Source organism: Eptesicus fuscus, chromosome 3 (genome assembly GCF_027574615.1).
Source record: "Eptesicus fuscus isolate TK198812 chromosome 3, DD_ASM_mEF_20220401, whole genome shotgun sequence".
NCBI lineage: Eukaryota > Metazoa > Chordata > Mammalia > Chiroptera > Vespertilionidae > Eptesicus > Eptesicus fuscus.
The window spans coordinates 81,975,367-81,993,015 of record NC_072475.1 but is presented as its reverse complement, the minus strand read 5'-3'; the positions used below and the strand labels follow the sequence as shown (position 1 = coordinate 81,993,015).

General features: G+C 43.1%; 1 protein-coding gene across 1 annotated transcript in view; it reads right to left on the bottom strand.

The window, feature by feature from the left end:
* Positions 1 to 9,086, bottom strand: part of GABRR3 (gamma-aminobutyric acid type A receptor subunit rho3) — a 67,901-nt gene extending 58,815 nt beyond the window's left edge. The window contains 2 exon segments of the mRNA XM_054709947.1: positions 6,863 to 6,947; positions 8,974 to 9,086. Of these exon segments, the coding sequence (XP_054565922.1) occupies positions 6,863 to 6,947; positions 8,974 to 9,086 (198 nt within the window).
* Between the last annotated feature and the right edge of the window lie 8,563 nt (positions 9,087 to 17,649).

The following is a 17,649-nucleotide window of genomic DNA, read 5'->3' as shown; positions in this document are numbered from 1 at the left end:
TGTATGTCTTTTTTTAAAAATTTTATAAACCAGGGATCTTCAAATAGGACACCTATACTTCAAGAGTAAAATATACCCCTCGGGGTGCATGCAACCTATCAGAGGGGCCTGTGGGCATAGATAGTTTCAAAACAATCACTTCTGAATCTATGAGATACTAAAACCATAAGCACCACTTTATGCCTATTACTAGTAGATGAGCAGAAATCTAAAAATTCTGCAAAGAATATGATGAAATGGGAACATTTATAATTTGCAGGTAGCAGTGTAAATGTTGTCTAAACCCCTTTAGAAATCAATATCTGTCAAGATAATTTATATTCTTTGCCCCAGTAATTTATTTCTAGGAATATGATATTTTTATTGGTAAAGGAAAAATTACATGCATAAAAATATTTATTGCTGTTATTTATACTAGTCATAGTGCAAACTTGAAAATGAATGTTCAATGATAAAGTAAGTAATTCTGTATTTTAATCCAAAGTAATTTTATGGAATGATTAAAAATACCAGTATGATGTCCAGGAAACAATGTGGAAAATACAAATCATGTAGGCACATAAATATGGATTAGAAGTAAATTTGGAAAAGGGAAAGCATAATTGAGATTCTTTATCTTTTTTTTCCATGTAAAAATCCATTTTGGGGTTGTATAATAAGTGCTTTATAAATTATCTAGACCAGTGGTCGGCAAACTCATTAGTCAACAGAGCCAAATATCAACAGTACAACGATTAAAATTTCTTTTGAGAGCCAAATTTTTTAAACTTAAACTTCTTCTAACGCCACTTCTTCAAAATAGACTCGCCCAGGCCGTGGTATTTTGTGGAAGAGCCACACTCAAGGGGCCAAAGAGCCGCATGTGGCTCGCGAGCCGCAGTTTGCCGACCACGGATCTAGACCAAATGGACTTGCCATTTAGGATCTTTTACAAATAAGGATCTAGTCATAGCTTCCCACCTTATCATTCCATTCTCTGTGTCATTTTAGAAGCATGTCCTGTTGCTGGCATAAACTTTTTCTACTTAAGCTCTATTATGAACCAGTACACACAGAAGCCCAGCCTGCCATCTCAAACAATGTGTAGGCAACATTTTAAAAAATTTTTGCAGACTTACTATTTTTATTTAGAATAATATAAAATTAATTTAAAATGTTCTGTTAGGCTACATAGATGCAAATCCAAGAAATGCAGTAAAGTAGTGGAAAAAATCAGTTGATCTAATTTTTAAAGCAGTTCTTTATTGGTTTTTTGAGAGAGAGGCAGGGAGAGGGAATGAGAGAGAAACATTGATGTGAGAGCAAAACATTGACCAGCCACCTCCTGCACACTCCCTACCGGGAATCACTCCAGCAACCTGGGCATGTGTCCTGACTGACACTCGAACCAGCACCCTCTTAGTGCATGGGACAACACCCAACCAACTGAGCCGCACCAGCTAGGGCAGTTGATCTAATTTTTGATTCCTAAGAAAACCTTCATAATTCTGGATCCAATATTTATACTAGGTCCCCAATGCTTTTGAGATTTCTTGGAGAGGACATGGGGTATTATCCGATGACACGGTGGCTTTGACTGAACTACCCCTGTACACCTGGACTCTGGGAGCATATGCCTGCCTTTCGTCAACAGCCTCTCATATAGGAAACACCCATGCTGATGAGAGCCGCTACAGGGTCTGCCCCGCGTGAGATAACCATAGTTCCTGAGCCTTCCTGGGGTTTCTACCAGATCAAGAGCTCAGTGATGAGGTCTGAGTGATGAGGTCTCAGTTTCCGCATCTGTGAAATGAGGAAATTGGACCACATTAGGAACTGGTCTGCAGATATTTTTTTGGATAGCCCATCTGGTGTATTCAACTGGAAATTTTCTCACTTCTTTTGCAAAATCAGGAAATCTAGCAACGCTGGACTCAAGTTCTCTTATAACGAAAGAAGACTGGCCCTGAGCAGCCACTGAACCAAGAGGAGCAGAGAGCCTGCAGCTGGCACAGTCTCTTTTCCTGTCTTACTTGCATTTGCACCCCTAGGACTCTTTTGGCTTTTACCTTAGGTTCACCCATGGGCTGGTAAAGGTTTAACAAGTTGCTCTCCAGGAAAAAAAAAAAAAAAAAGCTCTATTTGTAGTATTGCTGATTTCCATGATATAAATACTCCTAGCATGGCTGATTTCAAGCTACTGAGATGACTGAGATATGCACAGCCCAAAGTGTAGTGTATTATAATATAATATAATACAATCCTAATATATAAAAACCCTGGGTTGTAATGACCAGTAACGACTGGAGGCTGACCAACTGGAAGTCAGTGCTGGCCCCACCCTCAAGCAAGCGGTTAGGGGTGATCAGACAGGCAGGCAGAGCGGTTAGGGGTGATCAGGTAGGCAGACCAGCAATTAGGGGTGATCAGGTAGGTAGGCAAGTGGTTAGGTAGGCAGTCGGCCCCTCGCAGGGCTGGCCCCACCCCCCAGCAAAGAAAGAGAGAGGCCCAGGCCAGCCAAGCCATTGCACCCCAGCCTGTCACCTGCAGAGGGAGGCCACCGGTGGCAGGGGAGGGGGGCAGCGCTGCACAGATGGCAAGCAGTGGCAGCAGCGGGGGTGGGGCCAGCTGCCTGCAGCCCGGGGAAGGAAAGCCCCGATAGGCCCTGATCTCAGGCCAGGCCTAGGGACCCTACCGAGGGGTCCCGGATTGTGAGAGGATGCAGGCCAGGCTGAGGGACACCCCCCCCCCACCAGTGCACGAATTTTCATGCACCAGGCCTCTAGTATAATATAATATAATATAATATATATAATTAACATAATATATATATATATATAAAAGGCTAAGTGTCCATCCAACCGGTAGCTATGATGTGCACTGACCACCAGGGGGCAGACACTCAATGCAGGAGCTGCCATGGCGTGCACTGGCCATTTAAAAAAAAACGGCACCACAGACCTGGCGCCAACAAACCAACATTCGGCTTCCCCCAAGTGGGACACAGGCCCTGCCACCACCCCGGAGCAACACCCCACCAAATTGCAGCCAATGCTGCCAAGACCCCCTGGCGCAAAACGTGGTTCACAGCCCAGCCCAGCCCAGAAACAGTAACTCTAGGTGCCAGGTAATGATGTCATATAGCAACGCCTGGCTTCCTCTCCCTAGTGACTAGCCTCCTTGGAGTTTCTTCAGCCCAGGAACCCAACTTGCTTTATAGCCAGGTGCTAACATTTTACACTTTAACCAAATGTTTGTGAAGCATTTTCCCGTGCCTCATCTCATTTGATCCTCACAGAAATCCTGGGGTAGGTAGATAGGAAACTCAGTAGAATCTTATTTTCTTTTCATTAGCCAGAAAAATGGATATTTAGAAAGCTTAGAAACTTGACCCAACTGAAAAGAAGTAAGAAATGGTGAAACTTGAAAATGACTTCAGGTTTTCTCACTGTGCAGAATATAGTCAAACACTGCTGCAGTTAAATATTTTACCCTTTGTTCTCCCTGCGTGATCTACAATAATAATTTGTTCCATGGTGATATTACTGCTGTGTTGCTGACAATTATCTGAAAGAGAAGTTGGGATGCTTCACTGGGCTGGAAAAAGTTTAGCTAAATCAGAAAGTAGGTCTAATTAAGCAAGTTTATTCTATATATATATAAAAAGCTAAGTTGACTCATGCATGGGGAATACATATAAAGCTCTCGCTGATGCCAATCGCACATGTGTGTTTCGATCTGTCATTGTCAATCGTGAATTTGGTTGACACTTCTATTATAGAGAAAGGGTGAATAGCAATATTAATCTATTTCTTCTAATTAATTTCCTTTCAGTGTGCACGAATTCATGCACCAGGACACTAATATATACACACACACACACACACACTGAGTGGCCAGATTATTATGATCTCTGAACGCATAATAATCTGGCCACTCAGTGTATATCCTATATAATAAAAGGCTAATATGCAAATTGTCCCCTTGACCAGGAGTTTGACCAGCAGGCAGGCCGGCCAACCACCCATGTCCCCACCCTCTGGCCAGACTGGCCGGACCCCACCCTTGCATGAATTCATGCACTGGGACTCTAATACACACACACACACACACACACACACACACACTGAGTGGCCAGATTATTATGCGTTCAGAGATCATAATAATCTGGCCACTCAGTGTATATATATGTTAGAGGCCCGGTGAATGAATTTGTGCATGGGTGGGGTCCGGCCAGCCTGGCCAGGGGGAGGGGACATGGGCGGTTGGCCGACCTGCCTGCTGGTCAAACTCCTGGTCAAGGGGACAATTTGCATATTAGCCTTTAATTATATAGGATATACACTGAGTGGCCAGATTGTTATGCATTCAGAGATCATAATAATCTGGCCACTCAGTGTAAAAGCCTAAACGACCGTTACGACCAGTCGACCAAACAACCAGTCCACCAGTCACTATGACACGCACTGACCATCAGGGGGCAAACGCTCAATGCAGGAGCTGCCCCCTGGTGGTCAGTGTGCTCCCACAGCCAACCTCCAGCAGCCGGCCAACCTCCTGCAGTCCCTCCCTCTGGCCGGCTGGCCAACCTCCCATGGTCCCTGCCCCTGGGGATCGGCCCCAATCGGGACTGGGCAAGAAGGCCCCAATCAGGCCCAATCGCCAGCCAGGCTGAGGGACCCCACCCCTGCATGATTTCATGCACCAGGCCTCTAGTATAATATAATATAACATAATCCTATATAGTAAAAGGCTAATATGCAAATCAACCGAATGGTGGAACGACCGGTCACTATGACACACACTGACCACCAAGGGGCAGACACTCAACGTAGGAGCTGCCCCATGGTGGTCAGTGCGCTCCCACATGGGGAGTGCCACTCAGCCAGAAGCCTGGCTCACGGCTAGCGAGCGCAGCAGCGGTGGCGGGAGCCTCTCCCACCTCGGCGGCAGTGCTAAGGATGTCCAACTGATGCCTTAGGCCCCCTCCCCGCAGGAATCGGGCCTAAGCCATCAGTCAGACATCCCCCGAGGGCTCCCGAACTGCAAGAGGGCACAGGCCAGGCTCAAGAACCCCCCCCCTCCCGCCCAGTGCACCAACTTCGTGCATTGGGCCTTTAGTATAATATAATATTGTAGTATACTGTACTTTATAGGATAGGATAGGAAAAGATAGGATGGTACATACAGATGTAAATAACCTCAAAAACAATAGGAAATAGTAAAATGTAGTAATTAGGAAGTGGTGAGTTTTAAGTATCTATTACCTTAGTTTTATTATTTTTTTAATATATTTTTACTGATTTCAGAGAGGGAGGGAGAGAGAAATAGAAACATCAATGATGAGAGAGGATCATTGATTGGCTGCCTCCTGCATGCTCCCCACTGGGGATCGAGTGAGCTATGCTCCCTTACCAGGTATGTGCCCTTGACTGGAATCAAACCCGGGATCCTTCAGTCCGCAGACCAAAGCTCTATCCACTGAGCCAAACCAGCTAGGGCTCTATTACCTTAGTTTTAAAAATAATTTATTTAAATGTATGTTTATATAATTTAATTTTTAATAATGTTTATTGTTAACAGCCAGCTAATAGATTTCCTGAAAATTTAACAGTTAGCTCTTGCAAGCCAATGTAAGCAGACTCCACACTGTCTTCATTATTTTTAAGGCCAGAGAGAATGTGTTCATTTCCTAGTATCCCTGACCCCCAACCCAGAAGAGGGCATATAAAAGGCACTCAGTACAATCGTTGAAAGAATGAATTAATATTCAATGAGTCTACATGTCTAATCCTCTTTGCATCACTGAGGAGCCAAATCTCTTCCCTAGGCAAAACAGGAACATTTTTCACCTGCCTAGCTGAGTTTATTTACCACCACCACACCCGTTTTGTTTTTAAGAAACAAAGGGAGTCTTTAGATGTAAAATTTTTAAATGTTTTGATAAAAGAAACTTGGGAGTAAAGAGTACAACTATATTTTGAATGAAAAAAAATAGTTAATAGCAAAGCATTTAAGGGCTTGGTTGATTGTATGAAAACTGGCTCAAAATAATGCACATAAATGCAAAGTGATGCATATAAATCTACTTCATACTTTTCAGAGGAAGATCCTGCCTCTCTTCCATGTCCATTCTGTTAGTTCTCTTGCCTTATGATAGAGTGGGGTATTCATTCATTCTTTCTTTACTTATTTAGTTACTAATCATTAGACTGGGTGTGGGGCAAAGAACCTCATAGTATTTATTCACGTAATAAGGCCTGAAGAATCCTAGGCTACTTGCTCTAGAAACTACCTTATAATCTCTGTGTTTTTGTCAAAATGCCTTAAAAATCTGCATGATGGTGCGCCGAGCGACAGCCCAGAAAGCGGCAGGCTGGGTCACACTGGTCCCTCAGGGGAACCGCTGGCTTCCATCTCAGTGGCTACTCAATCCCCTGTGCCCTAGAGGGTTTTTCTTTGAAGAACAAAAGAAACAGATATAAATTTTAATGAATCTTATTAATGCTTATCGCTGAAAGCGGTACCCCACTTAGGGGACAGAGAAGTGAAGATAAGCATGCTTGGCCGCATGTAGCAGAAACCCTGAGGTTCCCCTCCTTATTGAAATAGACAATGAGACACCTAACATAAGAAAAAAATCCCTACTCCGCTACAAAGAACTAAAGTTCTCCTCTTGCACCTGAAACAACACTTAAAAAAGACACAGCAGCATTTCATGCAGCAGCTCTGCCACCGATTGTGGGTCGGCGGGATAGACAGCTCCTCTGACAGTCGACTTCTCATCCACACGTTCACCAAACAAACTGGACAAACCTCCTGTTTGAGTAGTCAAGGATGTTTTAAGAAGTCTCCATCTATTTCAAAATTAGATCAACTGTACTGTACAGATGCTATAAGCAACCTGAAAAAACATATAGTCTGGTGGAATAACTCCACATTTCCCATATAGTGCCTTGCCCGAGTGCCTTGAAGAAGATTCAGAAAGTGGTTAAACTGGACAACAGTTCATATCAGATCTGGTGCAGGAGCAGAAGCTGGGAGGAAAGTGTGGGAAGCAGTCCTTGATTTTCAAGAACAGACCAGGAGTTAGGAACCTAGTAAACTCTTCCTCCCCTCACCCCATAATTCCTTTGGTTTTGGTCTTTAAACCTGAGACTTCAGCCGAAACCGGTTTGGCTCAGTGGATAGAGCATCGGTCTGCGGACTGAAGGGTCTCAGGTTCGATTCCAGTCAAGGGCATGTACATTGGTTGCAGGCACATCCCCGGTGGGGGGTGTGCAGGAGGCAGCTGGTCGATGTATCTCTCTCATCGATGTTTCTAGCTCTTTATCCCTCTCCCTTTCTCTCTGTGAAAAATCAATAAAATATATTTTTTTAAAAATAAAATAAATAAATAAATAAAAACCTGAGACTTCAGCCCTAGCTGGTTGCTCAGTGGTTAGAGCGTTGGCCCTACTAACCACTGAGCAACCAACTGAAGGGTTGCGGTTTCAATTCCAGTCAAGGGCACGTACCTCAGTTGCAGGCTCGATCCAAGGCCCCAGGGTGTGTATGGGAGGGGGAAACCAATTGATGTGTCCTTCTCAAATCCATGTTTCTCTCTCTGTCTCTCTCCCTCCCTTTCACTCTCTCTAAAAATCAATGGGAGGAAATATCTTCCAGTGAGGATTAACATAAAAAAACAAACAAAACAACACAAAACAAACAAAAAACCTGAGGCTTTAGAAATATTTATTAAATTTTTCTGTTCTCTTTCCTGATCTTATTGTGAATATTTCATAAATATTCAAGCTGTGAGGGCAATCTGGCAGAAACATCTGTCAACCCGTTGATTGCCAAGGTTGGCTGGGTGTATTATTCACCTTCATTCCTCAGTTTCTCCTACTGGGTCTTTTTGAGAATCTTGTGCTTGGTGAAAAGGAAAGTCTTTCCCTGGCAGGAGGTCATCTTGGTTATGAAAGGTATGGGAAACAGTTGTCCCAACCTGGGACAGAGGGGATTCCTAGGCTTTTAGTGCTAAAACCTATACACTGAGTGGCCAGATTATTATGATCTCTGAATGCATAATAATCTGGCCACTCAGTGTGTGTGTGTGTGTGTGTGTGTGTGTGTGTGTGTGTGTGTATGTAGTAGAGGCCCAGTGCATGAATTCATGCATGGGTGGGGTCCAGCCAGCCTGGCCAGGGGGAGGGGACATGGGCAGTTGGCCGGCCTGCCTGCTGGTCGAACTCCTGGTCAAGGAGACAATTTGCATATTAGCCTTTTATTATATAGGATATACACTGAGTGGCCCGATTATTATGCGTTCATAGATCATAATAATCTGGCCACTCAGTGTAAAATCCCCAGCAAATTGGGATAAACTGGTCACTCTAGTAGTGAGCTATGCTCCCTTACTAGCCTGCCCAAACACGTTCTCAATTATTGATGACAGATTATAATGATGATGTATCGACATTCAATGATGTTTCAAACTATTCTTGAAAGGCAACAACTGGCTTTAATGGCTTTCAGTACTATCTCATCAATATATGAAACTATACACCGTACTGAACATTAGAAGTTGGTGTTTAGACTGCTACTCAAAGGCAGCCAATCAATGATTCTCTTTCATCGTTGATGTTTCAATCTCTCCCTCCCTCCCCCTGCCTCTCTGAAATCAATAAAAAAATGTATTTTAAAAAACTGAAGAAGCATTAAGTTTCCTCAGTAACACGTTACTTATAAAAGCTTTACTCATTGAGGAACTATATTCCCTAAAAAAGATGCCTATGTGAGCCCTTTATCCAAAAAAATAAGCAAACAAATGCCAGCAGAGATCCAAGGTGATGCTCTTTCTGACGCCAACCAGCGGTGATTTATTTTGAGTGAACGCTGTCTCTGGAGACAAAGGTGTGCCACCATTTCAGAGCGGCTTCTAGGTTCCCCTGCGTCTGAGGCAGCTGGAGGGGAAGCTGGGCTGTACCTGCATCCACACGATGGACCGCTCACCAGTTCGCGTCAGCGAAGAGGAGCCCGGCTGGCGGGCGTCCTGACTTCAGCAGCACCACAGCACTGGGCATCCAGTGGTCCAGCTGCAGGCGAAGAAGGGAAGCCGGGATCATCGCCTCCGGAAGAAAGGAATGCGATGGATGCAACCAATACTGTTACCAGTTTGCTCCTGTGTCTTTGAAAACATAAAGTGTGCCAGGTAAAAGGTATCAAGGAGGAAAGAGAGACAGTGCCTCCAGTGCAGGTCTTCTGTTTGAGCAGATTCAATTCACATCACCTACAGGCAAACATCTGTCTGGATCATCAACAATTTAGGGAAAACAAAGCAGGTTGTTTTCTTTTCATTTTCAGTTTGTATCCTTTGGTGCCCCTTTGCAGGGAAGGTTCTTCAGTGAGATGCTTGATCCTCTACTCAGTAAACTCTCAGCTGTGGTCCTCGGCAAAGAAATGAGGTTAGGAGTTAAATCCCCTTGATCCAACACAATATCATTATCATTTGAATATATTTAATGACTTGGCAAAATAATATGCCTATAATGAGAACAAAGATGATTATTTTAATTACACATCTGAAGACTTTTGCCTTTATCTCATGATTCCTTTTTTTAAATATATTTTTATAGATTTCAGAGAGAGGAAGGGAGAGGGAGAGAAACATCAATGATAAGAGAGAAAGAATCATCGCTCAGCTGCCTCCTGCATGCGCTCATTGGGGATTGTGCCCACAAACCGGGCATGTGCCCTGACTGGGAATTGAACTGTGACCTCTTGGTGCATAGGATGGCACTCAACCAACTGAGCCACAGCAATAAAGATTTTTTAAAAATCAATGGAAAGCCAAAACCGGTTTGACTCAGTGGATAGAGTGTCAGCCTACGGACTGAAAGGTCCCAGGTTCGATTCTGGTCAAGGGCATGTACCTTGGTTGCGGGCACATCCCCAGTGGGGAGTGTGCAGGAGGCAGCTGGTCGATGTTTCTCTCTCATCGATGTTTCTAACTCTCTATCCCTCTCCCTTCCTCTCTGTAAAAAATCAATGAAGTATATATTTTTTAAAAATCAATGGAAAAATATCCTCGGGTGAGGATTAACAACAGACCCTCTATCAGATCTCGTAATATTGCGGTGGCCCTCTGCTCAGTACTTCAGTACTTCAGTACTCGTTTTGTTCTATCAACTCCCTCCTTCAGGGATCCCATCCAGGCTCCGGGCTTTAAAAGCCATACATGCGCTAAACACTCCCAGATTTATGTTGTTCAGGTTTTTTTCCAAAAATTCCATCTCCTATTGCTAAGGTTCACATGTCTGTGTTTCCCCCCACCCCAGCCAATTCATAAAATCCTAACCCAAAAAGGTGACGGTTTTAGTAAGCGGGGCCTTTGAGAGGTGATTAGTTCATGAGGATGGAGTCCTCAGAAATGGGATTAGTGCCCTTCCAAAAGAGACCCCAGAGAGCTGCCTTGTCCTTCCCACCACGTGAGGATACAGGAAGAAGCCTGCAACTTGAAAGACACCATCTGACCATACTGGCACCCTGGTCATGGACTTTCAGGATCCAGAACTGTGAGGAGTAAATTTCTGTCGTGTGTAAGCTACCCCGTCTGTGGTACCGTGTTATAGCAGCCTGAACGGACTAAGACACATATCAAACTGGCTGCTTAATATTTCTACTTGGATGTCTGATAAGCGTATCAAAATTTACATGTCTGAAAGGTAGCTTGTTAACATCTCCCTCCGATCCACCTATAACCTTCTCCATCTCAGCTGTCTTTTCTTGACTCCTCTCTCTCACACTCCATACCCAACCCCTTTTAAAAAGAAAAAATACATCCAAGATCCAAGTGCTTCCCACCACTCCCTCAGCTACGACCCTAGCCTTTTCGTCATCATCATCTCTTCTTAAATCACTGCCGTATTGCCCTCGCTGGTCTCCTTGCCTCTCCCCTTGCACTGTTTCAACCAATTCTCGACATAGCAACCAGTGATCCTTTAAAAATATGTCAGATCCATTTACTCCTCTCCTCAAAACTGCAAGGCTCCCCATTTCCATCCATTGAAAAAGTCTTCACAGTGGCTAAAAAGCCCTCAACAATCTGTAACTCCCTCCCCGTCCTTGCCTCTCTGACTTCTACTGTTTCCCTCACCCCAGCCCAGCCAGCTGTCCCACCAGCACTGGCCTCTTTGCTGCTCCATGAACACACCAAACACCATCCCACCTCAGGGCCTTTGCTCTGGTTGCCACCTGGCCTGAGGCTGTGTTAATCCTGGTGTCTATATAACTAACTCCTTTAACCAATTTAAATATGTATGCAATGGAGCACACACTACACACACTTCTAAAAATACCCAGAATGCTCCCTTTCCTCCAACAACCCATGTTACCAATCTAACTTATACACCAAACATGTTTTACATTTTTTACTTATTATGTTTATTGCTCATTGTCTAATCCTGCTAGAATGTAAGCTCTACAAGGAAGTGGTCTTTGTTTGTCTTGTTCCCTGGGGTATCCATTTTTGACATATACTCAGTGTTTAATATTTGTTGAATGATTATTTTTTGAATGATTATTTTTTCATTGATTTCAGAGAGGAAGGGAGAGAGATAGAAACATCAATGAGAAAGAATCATTGATTGGCTACCTCCGGCATGCCCCCTACTGAGGGGGGGAGGGTATCGAGCCCACAACTTGGGTATGTGCAGAACCTGAGACCCTTTAGTCCACAGGCCGACGCTCTATCCACGGAGCCAAACTGGTTAGGGCTGAATGATTATTATTTTAAAGCCTCTTTACTTCTCCTGAGTTCTGTGTTTCCTAAACTTATTGACCTTAGATCTCTCTTTTTTTTTTAAATCCACAGTGCCTACTAATATTCTTTAAAAAGAAAAAAGTGCTCCTCCACAGTACCGAGTCTGGGAAATTCTGACAGGTACTATATCAATACGTGCTTTACACACTTCCTCATTTAAATTCTGTGCCCCTGTCATCTTGAGGCTAATTTTGATGACTGCTAAACTTCTAAGTTCACAATGAAATATTGTAGCTGAGAGAGAGCAAGCAGTGCTGACATTAAGAGATTTCTTGAAGCGAACTTTGACCTGAAGGAATGTAATACTAATGTAGATGTTGTGTACCTTTTGGGCCAGCGGTGAAGTTACGTGGGGCACACATTTTTCAGAAATATCTGGCAGATCATATGCCTCCTCACCATCACTTACCATGTGAGGGTGTACTGGGTGCCCACTTCCACAATGTAGAGATGAATCAATAATGCAAATCCATCTGACCTCTTTATTGAATAATCTTTGTCAGACCAACTACTTACATCAATATCAACATTAAGGAAGGAATAAAAGCAGTTGTATTTTGTCAGTTATGATTTTTAAATTTTATTTTAGAGAGAGAAGAAGGGGAAAGAGAGAGAGAAACATCAATGTGAGAGAGAAACATTTATCGGCTGCCTCCATCATGCACTCTGACAGGGATCAAACCTTTAACCTGGGTATGTGTCCTGACCCGGCATCAAACCCACCACCTTTTGGTGTACGGGATGATGCTTCAACCAACTGAGCCACATCAGTCAGGGCAGTTATGGATTTTAAGTGGGAAATGGTTTGCATAAAAGTAAAAATAGCCCTAGCTGGTTTTGCTCAGTGGATAGAGCATTGGCCTGTGGACTGAAGGGTCCTGGGTTTGATTCCAGTCAAGGGCACATGCCCAGGTTGTGGGCTCGATCCCAAGGAAGGGGCGTGCAGGAGGCAGCCAATCAATGATTCTCTCTCATCATTGATGTTTCTAGCTCTCTTCCCTCTCCCTTCCTCTCTGAAATCAATAAAAATATATATAAATAAATATAAATAAAAATAAAAGTAAAAATAAGGCAATGGCTAGGCTACAAAAATTGCCCCATAGAAGGTCTTAAGAGTTTCAGTTTAATTACAATAAGACATCTGCTTCTGTTGATGCTGAATCACTCCTTAACCTTATCCCTTTGGTGCTTTCTTTGCAAGCCCAGTAAGCTTCTTAAGGAAAAAAAATCATGGGGGGGCGGGGGGAGGCAATGGTAAGATATGTACACATATAATACCTTAATTAAAAAAATGAAAAAAAAAAGAATGAACTATCCTATCTTAAAAAAAAAATCAGAAAACCACATCTTTCAAAATTAGAAAGTGGTAACTACCAGGAAACAAAATGAATCACGGGGTCACTGCTGAATTTTGTAATGGTTTAAGCTCTCCCTCACATAAACTGCCTCCTGTTCACTCTTCTTCCACTCTGACGACGTCAGCCAGTTTCATTCCTTTGTCAGGAAGCCAAAGAGAAAACTGGGATAGCATGACTGTGTCCCCAATATTCATCTTGGAATATGTAGCTATTATTTTGCTTACAAAGAGAAAACAAAAGGAAATCCAAGGTCTTATTTAGACTGGATCAAGAACATCTACCAACAGCAACACATTTTAAACCTCCAAAAATTTCCCAACGTGTCTGCGTGATGTCACATAGGCAAAATATTTTGAGTAAGAACTTGTAGAGTCACAGGATGTTGATATGGAAAGACCTTTGGAGAATATTTAGACTACCCCCATCATTCTGTTTTGCATATACGAGGAAACCAAGTCTGGAGAAATTAAGTGCACAATTTACTTACTTTTTTTTTTTTTTTTGGCTTTGGTACATTGGAAATATAATATAACTTGTCTATGCCAAGAGTAGCCAGTAGGGGGCACTGTCTAGCCCTCCAAAATGCCTGGCTCTCACTCAGAAATGATGTTTTCTCTTTCGTTTCCCAGAATTTACAAAGCCCAGATAGAGTATCTTTTCTTTCCACCACCCTCTTTCATTTCCCTCCCACTTCATTCCTAAGATACAGAATCAGTTGTGATAGGAGCAAGGAATCGGAAGAATCTTGCTCTGCTTCAGAGAAAAATGGGTGACATTAAAACGATCTTCATCATAGTGTAATAATAAAAAGTACCGCTAGATGGCAGCATAGGCTACACATTCCCAACCAGACCACTACACTATTGTTTACCTTATAAAAAGAAAACCACAATGTTTTGCGCGAACCAACACAGGCAAATAATTAAAAGATTAATTATGTAATGCCTAATGATTCAGGCAAAAAGAAAATCCCAGTTATCGAGGAAAATGCTTTTTTTTTTTTATCTTGAATGAAGATTCAGTAATGATGTTGATTTTCTGAACACTGAACAGCATTCTCTGGAAATGCTGATAGAGGTAAGTACTGTGGGAAAAGAAACTTCCTATCAAGATAAAGTGCCTATCATGAGTAATGTATTTTTAAAGTATATTTTTATTGATTTCAGAGAGTAAGGAAGAAGAAGAGAGAGATAGAACATCAATGATGAGAATCATTGATCAGCTGCCTCCTGCAGCCCCCTACTGGAGATCAAGAATTGAACCCGGGACCCTTCAGTTAGGCCAACGGTCTATCCACTGAGCCAAACCGGCTAGGACATGAGTAGTGTATTAAAAGGACATGAGCCCTGGTCATGGTTTGATTCCTGGTCAGGGCACATGCCTGAGTTGTGGGCTGGATCCCAGTAAGGGGCGTGCAGGAGGCAGCAGATCAATGATTCTCCCTCTCTCCCTTCCTCTCTGAAATTAATAACAACATATTTTTTTTAAATGAATATATGTTGACATTACCAGACCAAGAAGTTTTCACAGTATCCCCAAATCACAGAAAAGTTATAAAAATTAAATGGAACATCTCATCATAGTAAAAGTTCTTCACACAAAAAAAGAAAAAGTTAAAAAGGAAGGAAGGAGCCCTAACCAGTTTGGCTCAGTGGATAGAGCGTCAGCCTGCAGACTGAATGGTCCCAGGTTCGGTTCTGGTCAAGGGCATGTACCTTGGTTGCGGGCACATCCCCAGTGGGGGGCGTGCAGGAGGCAGCCGATCGATGTGTCTAATTCTCTATCCCTCTCCCTTCCTCTCTGTAAAAAAAAATCAATAAAATATATTTTTTTAAAGGAAGGAAATGAAGCTGCAACCAAAGTAAGTGGCTTATTTGTTTGCCAGAAAGTTATTTACTTATGGCATGTGGATTAAATGATGATTCATTGCAGTAGCTGAAGAACAAAAATAAACCTGTTTAAGACCATTAGCCTTTGTGTTTCAGGATAGGAAAGGGCCTCATTTCCCTCCTCCCCCTCCTGGCTCATGAAGGTGGGTTCTTGGAGTAGCACTAGAAGGAGCCTTTCCAGAGGCCCCAGTGGGAGGATGAGATACAGTGAGAAGAAAGCTTTATTTCTGTGGAGTTACACCTGGGTTTCCAAAGCCCCATTTCCCTTAGTCCAGTCCTGGAAGAGGTATAACTGGGGCTTCAGTGGAGCTAAAATCAGAGCCAGTGCCCACACTTTGCTTCCCACGTTGGAGCTGGGTCCCGTACAACATCAGGCTCGTTTAGCTTGTGTTCCCCACGGCCGTCCATTAGTCCACTGAGTGTGGAGTCCGCATGGCCACATGGCTATGGAGGAAACATGGGTGAATGCAAGTGCTGAGGGGTGGCTAGCCAGCATAACTAGGCAGACAGGAAGGGAGGGAGGGGTCCAGAGAGGATAGAGGCATCTCTGGCCCGAACAGTTAAAGCCCTAAGTTAGATCTAAAGCAGCCCTGACCTAAGGGGTAATAAAACATCTCCAGCCAGGACAGCTGAGAGGAAGCCATAAGGGAGGTCAACAGCAACTCCAACCTGAACAAATAAGATAACCAAAAAAAGGAGAAATGTGGATGGAGGGGCCGTGGGAACTCATTACAAGGCTAAGGTCCCACGGTGGGAAAGGCACAATGAGGGAAAGGGTGGTCTCTAGGATATATAATAACCTCAAGACAAAGAGAGCAGTAACCACCCCTCTTTAGGAGAGACAGAGTCTTAGAATTAGAAGCTTAAATTAAGTGTTAGAGACAGTGTCTGCTTGCAATAAAGTTTCTATACTTCTCACTTGCCACCTGTTGTCTGTGGCTTCATTCTTCAAATCCATCTGGACAAGAACCCAGAAAGAAGTCACCCTTGCACCCTGCTCACCAAAAACAAAACAAAAAAACAACAACAACCAAATCACAAGGAAGCCAAGCACAAGCCACTAGCCCAGAGAGAGCACTCCTTTATTTGCAGGATTATATATTCCCAAATTTTCAGTGCTTGCAGTGGCCACACCCATTCTGGCCAATCCATATTCCCCAGGTGTGACTGACATATAAGTACCCTCCCTATGTCACCCCAACTTTCCTGGGAATGTGTCTATCTTCCTTTGTCCAGTCCCCTTCCCCCAGCATTTTGCAGGGACTAGGCTGGTGGTTCCGTGGGGAGTGTGAAATTGCAGCTCCCTGGTGAAGCTGCCCAAATGACATGCCTACAATGCCTGGCCTTCCCTTGGCTCCTTTCCTATTATTCATAACTAGCTAATTACAAGGGTATCATTTGACTGAGATCAACTGCTTGACGTGTTGAGGCCACTGGGAACAACATCAATAGTCAATTTAAATTATTTAGTGAAGGCAAGTGATTTTGAGAGGTTTTCCTTGGCTCTTAATAAGTTGACAAGTGTTATTGATAATGCTCATTTGTGCCTGTTGATTCAAGGAGACAATGTTTGGAGTGACTGAAGAATTAGCCTCTGAATCCGCTGCCAGCAACAGGTGAAAATATTTTTAAAGAAGTTGAGAAAACTTGAATCAATACACCTCAGGTGAAATCAGCTATGCTGTGTTACAACCTATGTAAGCAGAAACAGGCTCATTTTGACAGATTTCCACTTGTGAAAATGTAAGTTGTTTATAGCCTATGGTTATCACGTCAGTGTACTGTATTATCAATCAACAGGTACTTTGTAGAAAACATCTACCATGTGTCACTGAATGGGTAGTGTCAACAATAAACTTCATTTGCTCTCATGGACTTAACTGTTGTCACTCCGCATATTTTGTCACAATCAGCAGCTAAATATCCTGACTTGCTCTACCACACAACATTTGATGACTTACCAGTGGTAACATTTTCTTGTGAGTTTTGTTTTTTAGCTCAGGGCCAAAACTAAAGTTTTTCCTAAATGAGAAGAACCTCCCTTAACCACTATTAAGGAACAATGACTGGGTGGCTTTAGAATTCATTTTTGCTAATTTGCTCATTGTGATCAATGATACTTCTTTTTTTTTTTTTTTTTTTTTAAAAAAGCTCTAGCCATTTTGGCTCAGTGGATAGAGCATCAGCCTGTGGACTGAAGGATCCTAGGTTCCATTCTGGTCAAGGGCACATGCCCGGGTTTCGGGCTCGATCCTGGGGCGTGCAGGAGACAGCCAATCAATGAGTCTCTCTTATCATCGATGTTTCTCTCTCTCTTTCTCTCCCTCTCCCTTCCTCTCTGAAATCAATAAAAATATATTTAAAATAAATAAATAAATAAATAAAAATTAAAAAGCAAACACATCTTTATTGATCTTAGAGAGGAAGGAAGAGGGAGGGAGAGCTAGAAACATCAATGACCGATCAGCTGCCTCCTGCACGCCCCTCATTGGGGATGGAGCCTGCAACCCCAGGCATGCGCCCTGACTGGGAATCAAACCATGACCTTCTGGTTCATAGGTTGACACTCAACCAGTGAGCCATGCTGATCAGCCAATGATACTTCTTAATGAACTTAAAC